The 15261-nt window shown below is 39.6% G+C and overlaps 1 protein-coding gene across 5 annotated transcripts in view; it reads right to left on the bottom strand.

Moving 5' to 3' along the window:
- The window catches only part of ESRP2 (epithelial splicing regulatory protein 2), a 43054-nt gene that overhangs the window by 26703 nt on the left and 1090 nt on the right, over positions 1-15261 (bottom strand). For all 5 annotated transcript variants that reach the window (XM_032701316.1, XM_032701314.1, XM_032701315.1 and 2 more), the window contains exon 3: positions 14529-14657. In XM_032701316.1, coding sequence (XP_032557207.1) covers positions 14529-14657 — 129 coding nt within the window. The remainder of the gene's footprint in view (positions 1-14528; positions 14658-15261) is intronic.

The raw sequence follows: 15261 nt of genomic DNA on the forward strand, positions 1-15261 counted from the left end.
ACCCTGTCTGCCCTGTTAATCTCCTCACAGCAGAGTTATAGTGTTAATTACCACTGCCTGCATCTTGCAACTAGCCCTCATTTCAACTGCAAGAACCAGTCTATTGGCATCACCTTCCACCTCCAATGCTTATTCCACCAGATCAGTCTGTCCTGTAGAGCTCTGATGAGTCATTCCATATTTAAAGGAATATGTTCCATAATTCCATACCAAGATTAAAAACTGAACAGAGAGAAGAGGAAGAACCAAACAAGCTGCTCTGCACATTTGTCTCCATGAAACCAAAAACAGTTCTAAGAGAAAAGGTGATGAGAGGGAAGGACAGACTTTGAGCACCAGTTTGAAAAACTGGCTAAACGTGATTTTGGTTGTGCAGCTGAGAGTACAAAGAAAGTGAAGAGACACGTTTTGCCAGCAGCAAAGCTGGAGGAAAGCCAGCACAAGCTGTGTTTTTTACAGATGAACCCCAAGGGACTGAAATGACAGCCCCCTTCGTGTTGCCTTAACTATACAAACAAAGCTATGGATCTTAGACAAATAAGAAGATTCTTCATTAAGCTCTTTCTATAGTTATGATGCACAAAACACTAAAATAAACCTCTGGATATCTGGATATTTCCATTTCCTTAACTAAAAATAGCTCTCATCCTTGAGAAAGGCCACTGCATCTGTGCCTGGCAGGGTAATGAAATACTGAGATAATTCAGACACAGAATGCATCCATACTGTCAATGGCATCATTTATAAAACACCAAGGTACTCTAGAGGATTCTCTCTTTAAATCACCCCTGAGAAATAGCAAAATTTGGCTGCTTCTTACTCATCAGACCTCCAGCAACTCCTAGTGAGTCTTCAAAATGTGATCCTTTCCTGCACAAAGTTCCTCTGTTTTGCTTCTTTTGGCCCTACTGACCCATCACAGCTAACAGCATCAGGCAAGACACAGAATTATTCTCAGAGCTTCAGAATTAAAAGCATTTGCAATTTAGCCAGGTCTGGAATGCCACGCTAAAGCACAATATAAAAATCCAGAAAACAGCTTAGCCTGTAATCCATGCTTAAGCTACATGTGAATCTATTGCCAAGTAGAAAGATGAGTTATTAGATTTGTTAAAAGTCTCTGCACAAAGAATGGTCCTCACAGTGTGGGGGTCTGGTTCCGAATCAGTGCCATCGACAAGCATGGCACTGAACTGGCCAGTTTGCCATTGGTGATTACACCATGGCCTAGTTTCTGCCAATCAGCATATCAAAAAGTGCTCATTTTGACTTCCATGCCATCTTTTGATTTAGATGGGAGAACAAATCACATCTGGTCCAACCAAAACCGAAGGCATGAGACAGATGACACTTGATTTGGCATAAAGCCTGTCAAGAGAATTTGAACAAATTTAACATTTTAGATCAATGTTTTGTGAAACAAAACAAGTAAACCCAACAACACTAAGAAACCAAAACAAACAAAAAACCCCCCACACAACTTTTTCAGAAGTGACATCTTTGGTCATTATTAAAAGGAATACTTTCAGGAATAACTTGAAAGAAAAGTTGTCTCTGCTCACCTAGGCCCACACATACTGATATATTCCTTTGAGCTTAAAAACCCCTCATATTGCTAAAACTAAACCACTCTAGACAAAGTAAAAATAGACTCCACAGATCTGCAAAATCCACTGAGATGAAAAAAGTTTTATCTGAGGCAAACAAATGTGAACTGCTTACATCTCTTCTGCTCAAACCTGTGACTAAAGCCATACTGGTTATAACCATGGATGTTTTCCAGTCTTACTTGTATTAAAAAAAAAAAAAAATCATCATTACTTATTAGACATTACTGTAGTTCATACCATTGGAGCTTTAGACTGTCTTTTAGGCTTTTGGCATGAGTCATTCTTTGCTTGTAGCAGAGCATATCACAATGATCTGTCTTCTTCAGCTAAGAGCAGTGTGGAAAACAAGGATAACGTCTAAAAAGGTCTCTCTGAAGATCTTTCTACTCCAGAGTCTGCTTCAACAGGCAAACATACTGCAGTTCTTGCCTCAAAGCCTGATTTTATGCTAAGTCCTTTACAATTTATTGCCAAAGAATACCCAAACCCAATTATATAGTTGCAGGTGTGGTTCCTGGAAAGAAATCTCCAGCAGGTGAACACTGAAACAGGCTGCTGAGAGAGGCTGCAGTCTCCATCCTTGAAGATGCTCAACACTGGACATGGTCCATGCCAGCCTGCTCTAGTGCCCTTGCTTTCAGGGCTGGGCTGGACCACATCTACAGGTGGCTCCACCCTCAGCTCTGCTGCGACTGATCTCTTTGGACTCTGCTTTGCCTCCTCTGCAGCTCCACTATCAGTGCCACCATAGTGTACCCACGAGGGGTGCGGGGGGTGGGAAGGACATATTTTCTGGGATGGGAGGGAAAGTGGAGATCAAGAGCTGTGGCAGCCAAATCTCATTAACAGAACTTGTCTGCCACCAAAACATAGGAGAGATTGAATCATCACTGAAAAACATCATCCAGCAACCCTGAGGTCTGTCAGAGACTTAAAGGATCTAATGCAGCATAAGAAAACCCAAGAATAACAAGCCATGGCTTTGAGGTACAAAGCTTGCACACACACAACATACCACGACATGTCAACCCAGAGAAATATTTTCCCTTGGACTTGGTGCCTCAGATCCCACACGTGAGGGTTTCACATTTGTTTACAATACACTCCATGGGCCTTTTCTGCTCCTTCACTCTTCCACCTTGGTGATAATGTCAGCCTTATCCATGCAATGGAGGAATTTAAAGCATGTCAATACCACTGGGAGGTGCACAGACTGCATTTCAGCAGTATTTACAAGTATGATAACCCCTTTATTGTGCGGGGTAACTTTTTAAACAGAGAATCCCAGAGTAAGCCCCTTGCCTTTGTTCATCTGTTAACTGCTATTCCACATGGCTGATAATGGATACGTGGTGACCTTGTACTGAAATTGCTGTATGGAAAAAAGAAAGAAAAAAGGGTAAGCCCCAGCGCAGCCATAAGCTGCAGTTAACTTCTTTTCCCCTTACAGCTAATAGGAAAAATTATTGTATTTAGATACTATTCAGACACAAACATGAAAAATAAATTGCCCTTGGTTTTATTCTTTGCAGGGCAAACATGCAGGAAATGACAGAGGAAGCCCAAGTCCACTCACTAGAAATGTTAAAAATAATATTGCCAGTTTGATTTCTCCTACCAAGACGAAGGCAATTATTGTTCTTCCAAACACTAATGCCTGAGATTATTTAGTGGCTGCAGACTAAGCCTGGACAAAAGCATGGGTTTCATTTCCAGATTGCCACAGACAATATCACTTTGCTTGATATGACCAGCCAAGCCTACAGATCACCTTATGGCTCCTGATGTCCTATAGACTGTATTAAAGAACTGAGTGAGTACTCAGTCACAAAGGCCACCATAAACACATTCCAGAGAGGAGATATGTACATATTACCCCAAACCAGTCGAGTTTCCATCCTACTTTGGCATTTACAAATGCAAGAGCAGGTTTGCTCTCCTCAGCCTGTAGGAGAGGCAGGATGTGGCACTGAGTTTCAAGGACTGTAGACCATCTTCTCATGTATATTGTGCTGCTTCTTACTACTATAATCTTGCTGTCCTTTCATATTCTTTCCCAAGTAGAGCTCCAACTATAACAAACCACGTACCACACATCCTGCTGCTTCTCTAGCTGTTCCAGAGCAGCTTCACCTACACAAGTTGCTTATATAGACAAAGTCATATTATTGCTTCTCTCATAGAAAGAAACTAATTCTTTGCCACCCATGGCATGAGCCAACAAAGTTAACACAGGGTTAAGGTCTCAATTATCCTATGCTTGGGGGTCTGCCATGGAATTCCAGACATAATCTGCAAAAGCAGTAGTTGAAAACCACAGAATTATATTTTTAAGGCTATTTATGAGATTCACTTTTATTTTTTACTTCGTTAGGAAACCAAAGTTACAGGAAGCAATATCACCTTGTCCTCCTCCTTTTGGTCATCAGACAGGTCATCAAGGTTTCTCAAGCCAGGAAGGCACACAGCCTACAGATACCTCTTATAATTACTGCAAGATTTCAAGGGAGAAAAATGGAAGGTACTCTTCAAGTTTATTGCATCCTTCCATTCAACAAAACATAGCAAGTACTTCAAAATTCATTATACTCCTCCAGAATTACATAAAGGGACTGGAAATTTTAGCTTTAGTGAGCTAAAACTTACAGCTAATTTCCTGCATAAAAATAAGTTTGTTTAGCATTGTTCAGCAACAGGTAGAACACGACATGCAGAAACAGAGCACAGTTTGTCATGGTTTGTCTGTCCAGTGACAATTTGTGGAGCAAAGAAAACAGAGCATCACGACTCAGGACTGTGACAAAACTGTCTTAAAGATGAAACCTCCATATTATTTCTTTCTGTGGCTCATTTTAATTGGGACCAGGTCTTGTGTGACAAAGTAAACAACAGTTAACTATAAGTTTTAATTCTTCCTAGGAAAGAATGCAAACATCCAACATCCAACCTTCTGCCAAGACAAAGATCTGTCCAAGCCATGCCACTTGAGCATTTTATGACTATTTTGTTTAATTAGTTCTTAGATGGGAGCTTGCAACTCCAGATTATTTGCATGCTTTCCAGCTACGGTATCTACAGCTTCTAATTCAGGTAATACATTAAGCATAAAAGGCAAGACCATAGCTCAGGCCATCTAAATGTCACAGCAATCAGGTCACAGCTTTTATCTTCAAAAGCACAACCTGTTTTAATAAGAGAGTGTTGAAATATGCAGAGCACTCCATAAATAAGCTACTTGAAGTTAGTGTTGTATAAGATAAAGCACCCAGTCTAGCAACATAAGAATTTCAGAGTTTCTGGACTTACTTTACTACTACTTTATGTGTCAGGAAAGTGCTATATAAAGAAACACTGAGATAAAATAAGTTTTCACCTTTATATAATCTGTATGAAAGAGGCCACTAGCTATTAAAACTAACAAAATAGCACCAAAAATGCATATCTTGCAAAACATTTTAGCATTTGTTAGCACAGATTATTCACGAGTGTGGCTTTAAGCAAAAAGAAAACTCTGAATATTAGTAATGCAAAAATCCCTACTCTGTCAACCTTTTACCTACATTTCGAGCATGATTACAATGGTGCCTCACACTCCTCACAGGCTGCTTGCTATCAGCTCAGCTCACAGAGCAAACCATTACAGCCTGAAAGACAAGGCTGAACATACTTTCCAAACTTGATGTTTTAGTTAATGCCATGTTAATTAATGCAATATTTCCCAAAGTCTTGATTTAAGCCCAAACTCTCTCTCTGTGTTCTCTACCTCCCCCCCTCCCACTTACCTCTGTTTCAAGGACAAACTTTCATTAGCAATGTGATCTTTAGCACTGGCTCTATTGACTGAAATGCATGGCAGTGCTCTATTTACTCAACACTACCTCATTGTTTGGAGTGCAAGCTTAACCATTTGGAGGAGAAGAGCCAATACCTGCAAATTAAAGCATTTTTTTCCATTGGGTTGTTTTTCAAGTTGTTTTTACACCCAGGGAGGGTAAAAGCAGAGGAGACATTAAAGAATGAAGAGACACCTATTATTCACAATTCAGTTTCCTGCATAATTTTATCATACTCCTGCCTCTCCATTAAACTTATACTGTAAGAATATCATAGGCATTGACTGCCCAAATAACAGCCTTGAGACCCATGGGTCTCCTGCCTCTCCATTAAACTTATACTGTAAGAATATCATAGGCATTGACTGCCTTTTATTATCTAATAAAAGTGATTCTTGATCAAACTCTTACAAATATCAGCAAAAGAAAGTAAAAATTTCATAAACTGGCTCTGCTCCGCTTCCTAAATGGTGAGTGTTCCATTTCTTGTACAAACATACTTTCACAAAAATGTAAAGAAGTGCAATGAGATCCCTAAATCAGCTTGCCTTCAGTCTCTCAGATTCTCCAGTCGCAGGTTAGGGCAGTAATCCCATGCATCAAGAATTGATTATGAAGACTTTAGCAGTTTGCAACTGAGTAAGATCCAAATTTACACTTGGCCTTCCAAGGGATTCACACCTGCCCGACACAGAATGAGGACAGTAATTATCTAGATGTTGCTTCCCCTTATAGAACTACATCCTCTCTTTCAAGTAGCTTCTTGTTTCCAAAGTGATTTACTGTGACTGAAAAGACTTGAAAGGAGTTTAGCTAAATATGAAGCAAGTCACACAGCTTCTTGTGATCAATTTTCAGCATCTGAGACTTATAGAAAAAGGGGGTTGATTTCTATTTTCTTTAGTTTCTTTAAGCATATCACAGCAGTTTTCTTCTCCTGCACTTAATGTTTACATAGTGCCATTTTACACGCTCTATGTAGCTTTACAATAAGCTTAAGTTCACCCTGTGTAAGTTTAATTTTGTTGTAAGAAATAACACTGGTTGAGACACTCAAGCAAACCCCAAAATTCTGTTACAGTCATTCTTGTGACAACTACATATTTTCCATTTCTAAATCTCATGCATCTCATTCCAACCCAGTAGTAATTGATTCAAGAGGTTTGATGTATTATACACTGTTTGGTGTCTTTCTTAAGCTGAAAAGGAAACTTGAATTAACTTTCAGCTACAATAAGATCTACTTACAAAGCAAAACCTCCACAGTGGTTTTTGGACTTTTATATTTCAAGTTGCATACACTATAGCTCCCTTACTCTAAGTCACTGCAACATAATTACTGATCAGGAAAGTAAACATCTTTACAGAAATTATGGCAGAATTCATTTCACACACTGCCAATGTCTACACAACTCATGATAATGTTACAGCACATGCTTAAGTTTCTCTAGAATTAGAACCAGAGAATGGAAACCCCACTAATTAAGTTTTGAATTTAGTAAGAATGATAACACAATTCTAAGACTGTCCTAGAGCTCTAGTAACAGAACCATTTAAGATAACAGGTGTTCAAAATCATCACAGAAGCCAAGTTTTTGTAAAAAAAGAATGCAACTGCTTCTTAATCTTAAAATTAAGTTTCTATCCAATATTTTTGTGCTAACACAATATCCATTTCTCAACACCTTGTGCACACCTCTGCCCAGTGCAGCTCTACAGAGACAGGTGGAAAGAGAAACTAAAATATTTTGCAATGGAAGTTTGGGAGAAGTGGCAGCATCGATTTTGGTTCTTGTTTTGTCACTCATCACAAGGGGGGAGCATTTGAATTTCAATTTCCAATACCTTTTGAATAATATTTTATAACTCATATGCACCTTCACAGCATGTGGATTTAATGAATGAGGGACAAATTAGTAAAGCAGATGTTTATAAATAAAGCAAAATCAGAGGCTACTGTATAGAAGTATACTGGAGTAGTAAGTTGTGAACTGTTTAAAGAATATCAACATGAATTTATCAGAGCAAAGCACTGAAAAATGGTTTGTAGAGCAAACATGACTTCTGATTAAGTGTTCTCTTAGGACACACGTGAAGTTGTCTTTTAGAGTATCAATATTTGCCTCCTTTTATTGAAATAAAGTCATAACTAACGGAAGCTGACCAGGAAGGAACACAATATGATGCCTCTGAAGGTTTTATGCAAAGCAGCAACCATTATAAGCAAAAAGCTTTTCCAGAGCAGGTAGGAAATGGCAAAGACAAGAATGTGAGGAGGAGGGAAAATTACTGTTTATGTTTCTAATTAAGAGATATAAAAAAGTTTCAATTTCAACCATAGAAACTATAAAATAAAACAGGCCTGACATTATGTTAAAGAAAAATTTATCTTCAATCAGCATTTTCTGTTTTGGCCACAACACTGCTTTGCTAGCAAGATCCATTCTGGCATCTGGGCATCAGCCTCAAATATAGCTGCTCTGCACAGAAGTGCTGCAACATGTTACCATGCTGACAGAGATGTTGCCCTCATTTGGCAGTGCTCAGGCACCCAAGAACTTCTGTGCTTAACTTAAGGGTTCTGGCTTTTAAAAAGGGGGAATAAGAAAAAAAAAAATCAAGTAAACCAACATAGGGATTGAAGAACTGTGCAAGCCTTTCCAAATGAAAGGAAGAGGGGAACAGCACAGGTCTGCAGACAATCCAGAGCGACCACACAAGGTTTTCTAAGCAGTTTGCAGTAAGAACACGTAGAACTGCATGTATGCTTACTGTCAAAATAGTAGAATACAAATCAGAGAACCATTTGAGTTGGAAAAGATATTCAAGATCACTGAGTTCAACCATTAACCTAACACTGCCAAGTCGACCACCAAACCATGTCTCTAAGTGCCACCTCTACACTGAAATCCTCTATGATTCATTTATTCCTCAGCCACTTCTGAAAACCCCAACAATAATTCGTTAACACATTTCCAGTGATTTTTTCAGTAGCTGCTTACAGCAAGTTAGAGGAAAGAAGTTCAAAGTCTTTAGAGGATCATGCAATCCAGCAATCTGCATTAAAATGCTTCTTTCTGTTTTACTGTCTTAAAGAAAAAGACTTTAAAAGAAAAAGCTACAAGTACAATTTTAAGATGAATGCAAGTAGTCAGAATTATAGCTGTGAGAACATCCAGATGTGCCAGTGACACAGTTCTCAAACACTGCACAACATGACTCTCTGTGAAGACAGGCAGTTCAAGCTATTTTGGACAGGTCACAGTAAAGTTCATGTGTCTGTACATGCTAATCCACTCAGACTTGGTAATTTATGTTACTGTTCAACTATCAGAAAAAGTAGCAACATCCACTATCATAAATTCTACTCATACTCATCCTCAAACCACTGGGCCAAATTATTTACTTTGAATGAATGTTGGCACTTCAGATTTTAAGAGAAGATAGCCAGCTAGCCAAGACTAGGACATTTTTATGCCTGCAAAGAAAAGAATACACAGCTTTAGACAAATTAATTTATCTAATTCTCTGTTCATTCTGAAGTGAAATGAACCTAAATATAGGAACAAAGCAAGGGAACCTTCCTATTCCCTACAGGGAATACTTGAGGAATTCAGATAAAAGTCCTGCAGCCTTCATAAAAGGTAAGGTTGCTGCTTTCCTGCAAAACCTAACAGAACAAAAAACAAATGCATTCACATGATCTACATATGTATATTCATTTATACATATGTATAACATACATAACAGAGGAACTGTTTCTGCTATTAACTCTTCTCTGTTTCTGAGGGAGCAGATTTGAGTGTTTCAATAATAATGTCGTAGAAGCTGGGTAGCACTGAGGATTTGTAAATGAAAACATAGTTTACCTATACCATCAACAACAGAATTATAACTAAGTTTCTGAAATGAGAGTTAGCCATCCATTTTCAGTGCTAAAAAAAAGACTCTATGCTGTAACAGCCTACAGCTACAGGAAGCATTAGCACATCCTTAATTCCCGACAGAAGATACTGATGATAGCCCAATATTAGGTATCAAACATAATTTCTCTACACAAATAGGAGGCTATTAGATGTCAATACATAATAAGAACTCCACATAAGGCTACATGCACACAGAACACTCAGCTCTCCTACAGGAGCAGGAGTTTATCACGTACCTGCCCTGACAACCTGAAGGCCACCTTGTGACTATCAGGAAATCCTCATCACTCACTGCTGACACCACACCAAGGCCAGTTTCACCACACAAATGGCTTGGTGGCCTGCATATCTTAACGTGTTCCTCTCCTTTCACCCACACCTTAGTGCTATGGCTGCCCTCAGAAAAGCTACCTAATCTGCCACACTGTGTATCAAACAGAACTGCTGCAAACCAGACCTGGTTTAACTCAGAACAGAGCCCTGCTCCAGTGCAATTTGCAGCCCCAGAAACTTTCGTATTGTCATAATGCAGGAGAGGTGAGTCCATGCAGCAGCACCCACCTAAGGGAAAGGTGCCACTCCAGTTTCCATCCAACTGCAGCGTGAGAAGCCAGTGCGGGGGCAGAGACACCTAAGCTGGTATCACCCTCAGACATGTTGGGTCATGCAAACACAACCAAGGTGGAGTCTCATGGGACGGGAGCTTGGACAGCAAAGCAGTTTAGAAGCTCCCACCCCACCTGCTCATCTCAGTGATCCTGTTTATAGCACAGCTTCAAAAGAGTTTCACTGACACAACAAAAAGATCACAAAGTATGGTGTAGGGGCAGGAAAGAAGCAGCTTCACTGCTGAAGCCAAATCTTGTGAAACTACACCCCAAGTATTAGTTATAGAAAGAACAGCCTGTCTGGTAAACACTTGCCAAGGGTTTGCCAAGCACCTGCTCCAGAACATCAGAACTCAGACCCAGCAAATATTCCAAAATACAGACTGTGTTAAGGGTTTTATTGAGATGATGCAGTCACCAAATAATCTGAAGTCGCAGAACCAACCCTGAGACACAAAAAAAAAAAATAAAAAAAAAAATCACCTTGCATCTTCCTTTTTTCTGCAGTTTGAAGACTGAAACGTGTATTAAAAATATACTCCAAAAAATCATTTTTGCAAAATGAAGGTGTGACAGCTGGCAGGGGAGCCAAGAAAGCTTTCTGCTAGCATTTTGTGAAGAAGAGGCTGCAGAACAAGTTTCTCTTAAAAAAAAGTTGTAACCGGTTTATCAGGTTAGAGGAATTCACTGGTTCTTCCGCCTCTCCCCCCATCCCATTTGTTCCAAATGCTCATTTAACCAGCTTGTTCTTGCTGAATGTGTTGAAAATAAACTGCACCTGCAGCTCAGCTGGATGATCAATAGGCATCCAAACACACTTTAGAGAACTGGTAATTTGCTATCACCTGCTGAAATGGCAACCACTCTATTTTAAATTTGTGCATTGTTTAGGGGAGTGGGGGAAGAAAAGGCCCAGCTTTGTCTTTCTCTATTTAAGAATATCAATCGAAATAATCATTCATATATTGGATTCAATGTACGGTGTGATGAAAGATCAGCAAGATTAGGACTGTGTTTTAAGCAAACTTTAATACTTAAATGTCAATCCATAGATGAAATCCGGATGCTTTCAACACGTCCAAAAGCAAACCCAGCTCTCACTTGAGAACCTCTCCCTTTTTATGTGTATTGTTCAAAGTAAGGTGGTAATTACAGCTAAATACTTCAGACAGCTCTCCAAAATTATTAGCTTTTCCTAGACTCATCCTTTGTCAGGAAGACATGCAAATATTGCCTTGCAAAAGGAAAGTAACATATCTTAAGGCAAGTCACACTGATTCAGCCAGGCTTTCTGTATGTGAAAAATTAAGAAATGCACAACACTTTCAACTTCATATGCAATCTTTAACTTAGAACCCCCATGGCTAAAATCAGAGAAGCACATGAGGATGTCAGCTTTTTAATGACAGAGTAATGGGGCTGAGAGAAAGGCAAAGTTCATTTTGGTTTTGCTCTTTGAAAGCAAGCCTTCATTTCTGCAAGGTTTCAGAGAGCAACCGAAAATAATTGTTCCCCCTTAAAAGCTTGGAAACTGAGAAACTATAAAGCTACAGCAGCTAATTAGAAAAAACATAAGTAGTGTGCTAAATAAGCCAGCCCTGTGATTTGAGGATCTGAACAATGAAACCTAGTAAGACTGTAACAGTAATGCAGGAAGAAAACTCTTCCCCTTGGTGAGTGGTGTAGCTAATGCATGTTTAGAGGCTTATGTCACAGGCTCAAGACAGTTCCAAATACACTTAAACAAGAGATCTCCCACTTTGTTAAATAAAAATCCTCACATTTTTCTACTCAGTAGTATTCTGCAACTGCAATACATCTCAGTCAGCAGCACTAAGTTCACCACTGCTGGTCCAACATCAGAGATAAGTTATTAATGCCATTTTGAACTAAATACTTCAAGCAGGCTGCTTCTAAAGGGCGCACATTTTATGATTTCAGGTAATTACTTCCCCAATATTTGTATGTACTCACCTCCCCACCCAAAGCATAGCTATCACAACATTGCACATCACCTATCAGAAAATACAGATGGATCCCATAAATGCAGTAGTATCAGTGGAATGAAATGCTTGTTACCCTGGACAAGTACAGTATTTAAAAACTTGCAGCAAAACACATAGAACATACATTGCAGCAAACATCATGGTTGTTTGGGGGCACTGTGTTTCAGAACCTCACTTTGTAAAATTACACAGCAAAAACACACTGATGAGGAACCCTATTTTAGAATATTTCTTAAGACAAACTCAAGTAACAAGCTGTGTGAGATGTAACACTTGAAGAAAATGAAATACAATTGAAAATATACATCATTTGGGGAAGTGCTTTCTTAAAAGCAGAGTAAAGACCTAACCACAGGTTACAGGCCTTTGGCAGACTCCATCATTGCTGGAAAGTGAACTAAATAGCAAAAGAAGGCAGCTTTCTGTGGTCAGTGGAAAAACTCCAGACCCACAGCAGCTGATCTACTGTTTACCAGCTCCCGATCACCGGATCAGAACCACAGAACGCTCGAGGCTGAAAGAGACCTCTGAAGCACAGATAAAAGTTGCAACAGGTTTGTGCTTAGTGATTCTCACTTCCCTCTAGATGTAGAGACTGGGAACCCAAGGCAAAAGCCAGAAGTAGGCACTGAAAGTTTCATTTACATGACTGAGATATGTGCTAAAGTGAGCGATTTCCAGCTGCATCATCAATTTTCTACTACAATCCAAGCAGGGTGTGAAAAGCTAATTTCATATACTCTACAACATTATCTCAAATCAAGGTACCAGTCTACTTCCTTTTCCTCCTCCTTTTCAAACAACCACTTCGCCACCCACCTGCACTTTTGCTAATCAAAATGCTTAACTGAGAAAGAAAAAAAAAATAAATCCATATATGTTGACAAATACCTGACTCATCCTTAAAATACATAATGCAATAGAAATATTTAATGGACTCATCTTCAAAAAGGCAGAAAAGGACCTACTATTAAAGAATATAGAGGTTTTCTTTTTGCCACCATTGGAAGCAGGAGGTTGAATTAATTCTCTCCTAACTCCCAGGAGTCAGGACACATGGAGGGGAAGCGAGAACAGTTTAAGTAAGGTGTGTTCCAGAAGACCTATGATGGAACTAGCCACATCACAACTGGCACCCAACAATTAACAGCAAAATCATTATTTAGTTGCATAGATATGCAAACAAAAAGGAAAAAAAATTGTTGTTTTTCAAGAGTCTCTACCCACCTACACACAAAGGTAGTATTTCCTTTTATTTGCTAAAGCAGACCCACCTACAGTGCAATTTACAGCAATAAGATATAATCTTTCATAAAGTATCGAGTATAATTAAAGTGTGTCTGTTATAAAGGTAAATAGAGTGTACTAAGCTAAGCTGTTCCAGATGTCTTTAGTGCAAGATCTGGGACAAGATCAAACCTGCAGCTGCACATTTTCTCAAGGGTTATTACAGAGCTTAAAAAAAAAAAAAAAAAAAAATCACCCCTTGGTCCTGGGCTTCAGCAAAACCAGTGCAAGCAGAACAAATGCCACCTGCAGCTAATGCTGACAGATTCTAAGACACGTAAAAGTTACACGTTCAAAGACACTCACTACAAAGTGTAGTGTTAACCATTCCAGTATCAAAGAGGGTTTAGGACCAAGTCTGCCAAGTTACCTGTGTCACCAGAAGTTACAGCAACATGAACCTGTTCTACTGCCTAAGCAAGTTTCTTGCTGAAACACACCTACGATGATTCAGACAAGGTGTGGAAAGCCAGGTTTATGTGTTACAGAAAAATGCACTATTGTATTTTTCCATTCAAGCACATTTTGTGTATAAAAAGACAGTCAAAGCAAGCAACTTTCAGGAACTGCATATGTATACATTATTGGCATTAAATTATTATAAGTAACTTCGATCTTCTTGAGATGTATCATACAAACTTACTGTCTTAGTGGGACATTAAAGGAGCCAAAGAGCAAAGTTACAGAAATCATAGGGAAAAAAAACTTTAATCACTTTATAATCCACTAATTAAGCTCATGTGGAAAAGAGTGATAGACAACAAGTACAGCTGATGTTATATGAAAATATAGTTTTGAAGTTTCAACTAACTTTTAAAATAATAAATGAGGAAAAAGTCAAGTTTTTTAATACCCATTATAGCAGTGAACTTGTAGATTAAAACATACCACGTGAATTTTGAAACTTTGATTAGAATTGCTGTATTAAGTAGTATCCTTATCAGCCTACTCTTTAAGGCTTAAGAGAAATTTAGGGTAAAAGTAGACCCATCAAAATAACCAGAAGTCAGATCTTCCAAGGACTTACAGCATCATCAGCTCAAATACTCTGGTATTGCACAGAACTCTTTCAGAATTATGGGGTTCTCATTTCAAATGGTTCGGGTCCCTTTTGGGTTAGCTTTAAAACAAGCAGGGAAACTTCCTAGTGAGTTCAAAGTGAAAGGCAAAATTAAAGCCTATCTCTATTTTCAAATCCGTTAAATCTGGCTGGCAGGTTTCCCCTGAAGAGCCCCTGCTCCCGAGGGCAGCACCTCACCTGTTGAAGAACCCGGTCCAGCGGTTCGGCTTTGCTCAGTCCCTCTGGCGTTAAGGCACTGACTTCGCGACACTGGTCACTTAAGTCCAAGTTGTCTGCTTTCACCAGGGATTTGTGTAGCGTCCCTACCTAAAAACATTTAAGAAATTATGGACAAAAGTGAGGCCCAATGGCATGAGCTCTTTAAAAGGCCGCGCTGGGCCTGCAGAGCGGTCAGAGAGGTGCGGGGGCCGCCCGACAACAGCCAGAACAGCATTTGCCTATTTCACAAATCGGACCCTTCGGCCTCGCTTCCTCTCCCTCCCACCCGCCAGAGCCACACGCTCTGCTTTGGGGGGGCCGCCGCCCGCTTCCGTGGGGTGCCTTTTGCAGTTAGCACCCATTTTTGCGAGAGTTGTTAATTGCAAAGGGAAGATCACCTAACGTTAAGGCAGTTTCGTTAATCTATTAAGGAAATCGATAGCCGTGTTTGTTTTATCAAAGCCCTTCATCTCTAGGGGGCTCTTGTCTATGATAGGGCTTTTGGGGGGGGAAGGAAACTGGGGATGACTTTTAGATCGGCCTAAGAAAATAACTCAATAGTCTCTTAAAAGCTATCCAGATATTGGTTAAAAAGAAAGAAAGAAAGAAAGAAAAGGCTCCCGTAGCAGGCCGCAAAGGGTCCAGTGGTTACCGTGAGCCCGCTCCCAGGGAAGCGTGCGTGCTTGGAGCCACCCGGGGCAGCTTTTTGTTT

Source organism: Chiroxiphia lanceolata, chromosome 13 (assembly GCF_009829145.1).
Source record: "Chiroxiphia lanceolata isolate bChiLan1 chromosome 13, bChiLan1.pri, whole genome shotgun sequence".
Lineage (NCBI taxonomy): Eukaryota > Metazoa > Chordata > Aves > Passeriformes > Pipridae > Chiroxiphia > Chiroxiphia lanceolata.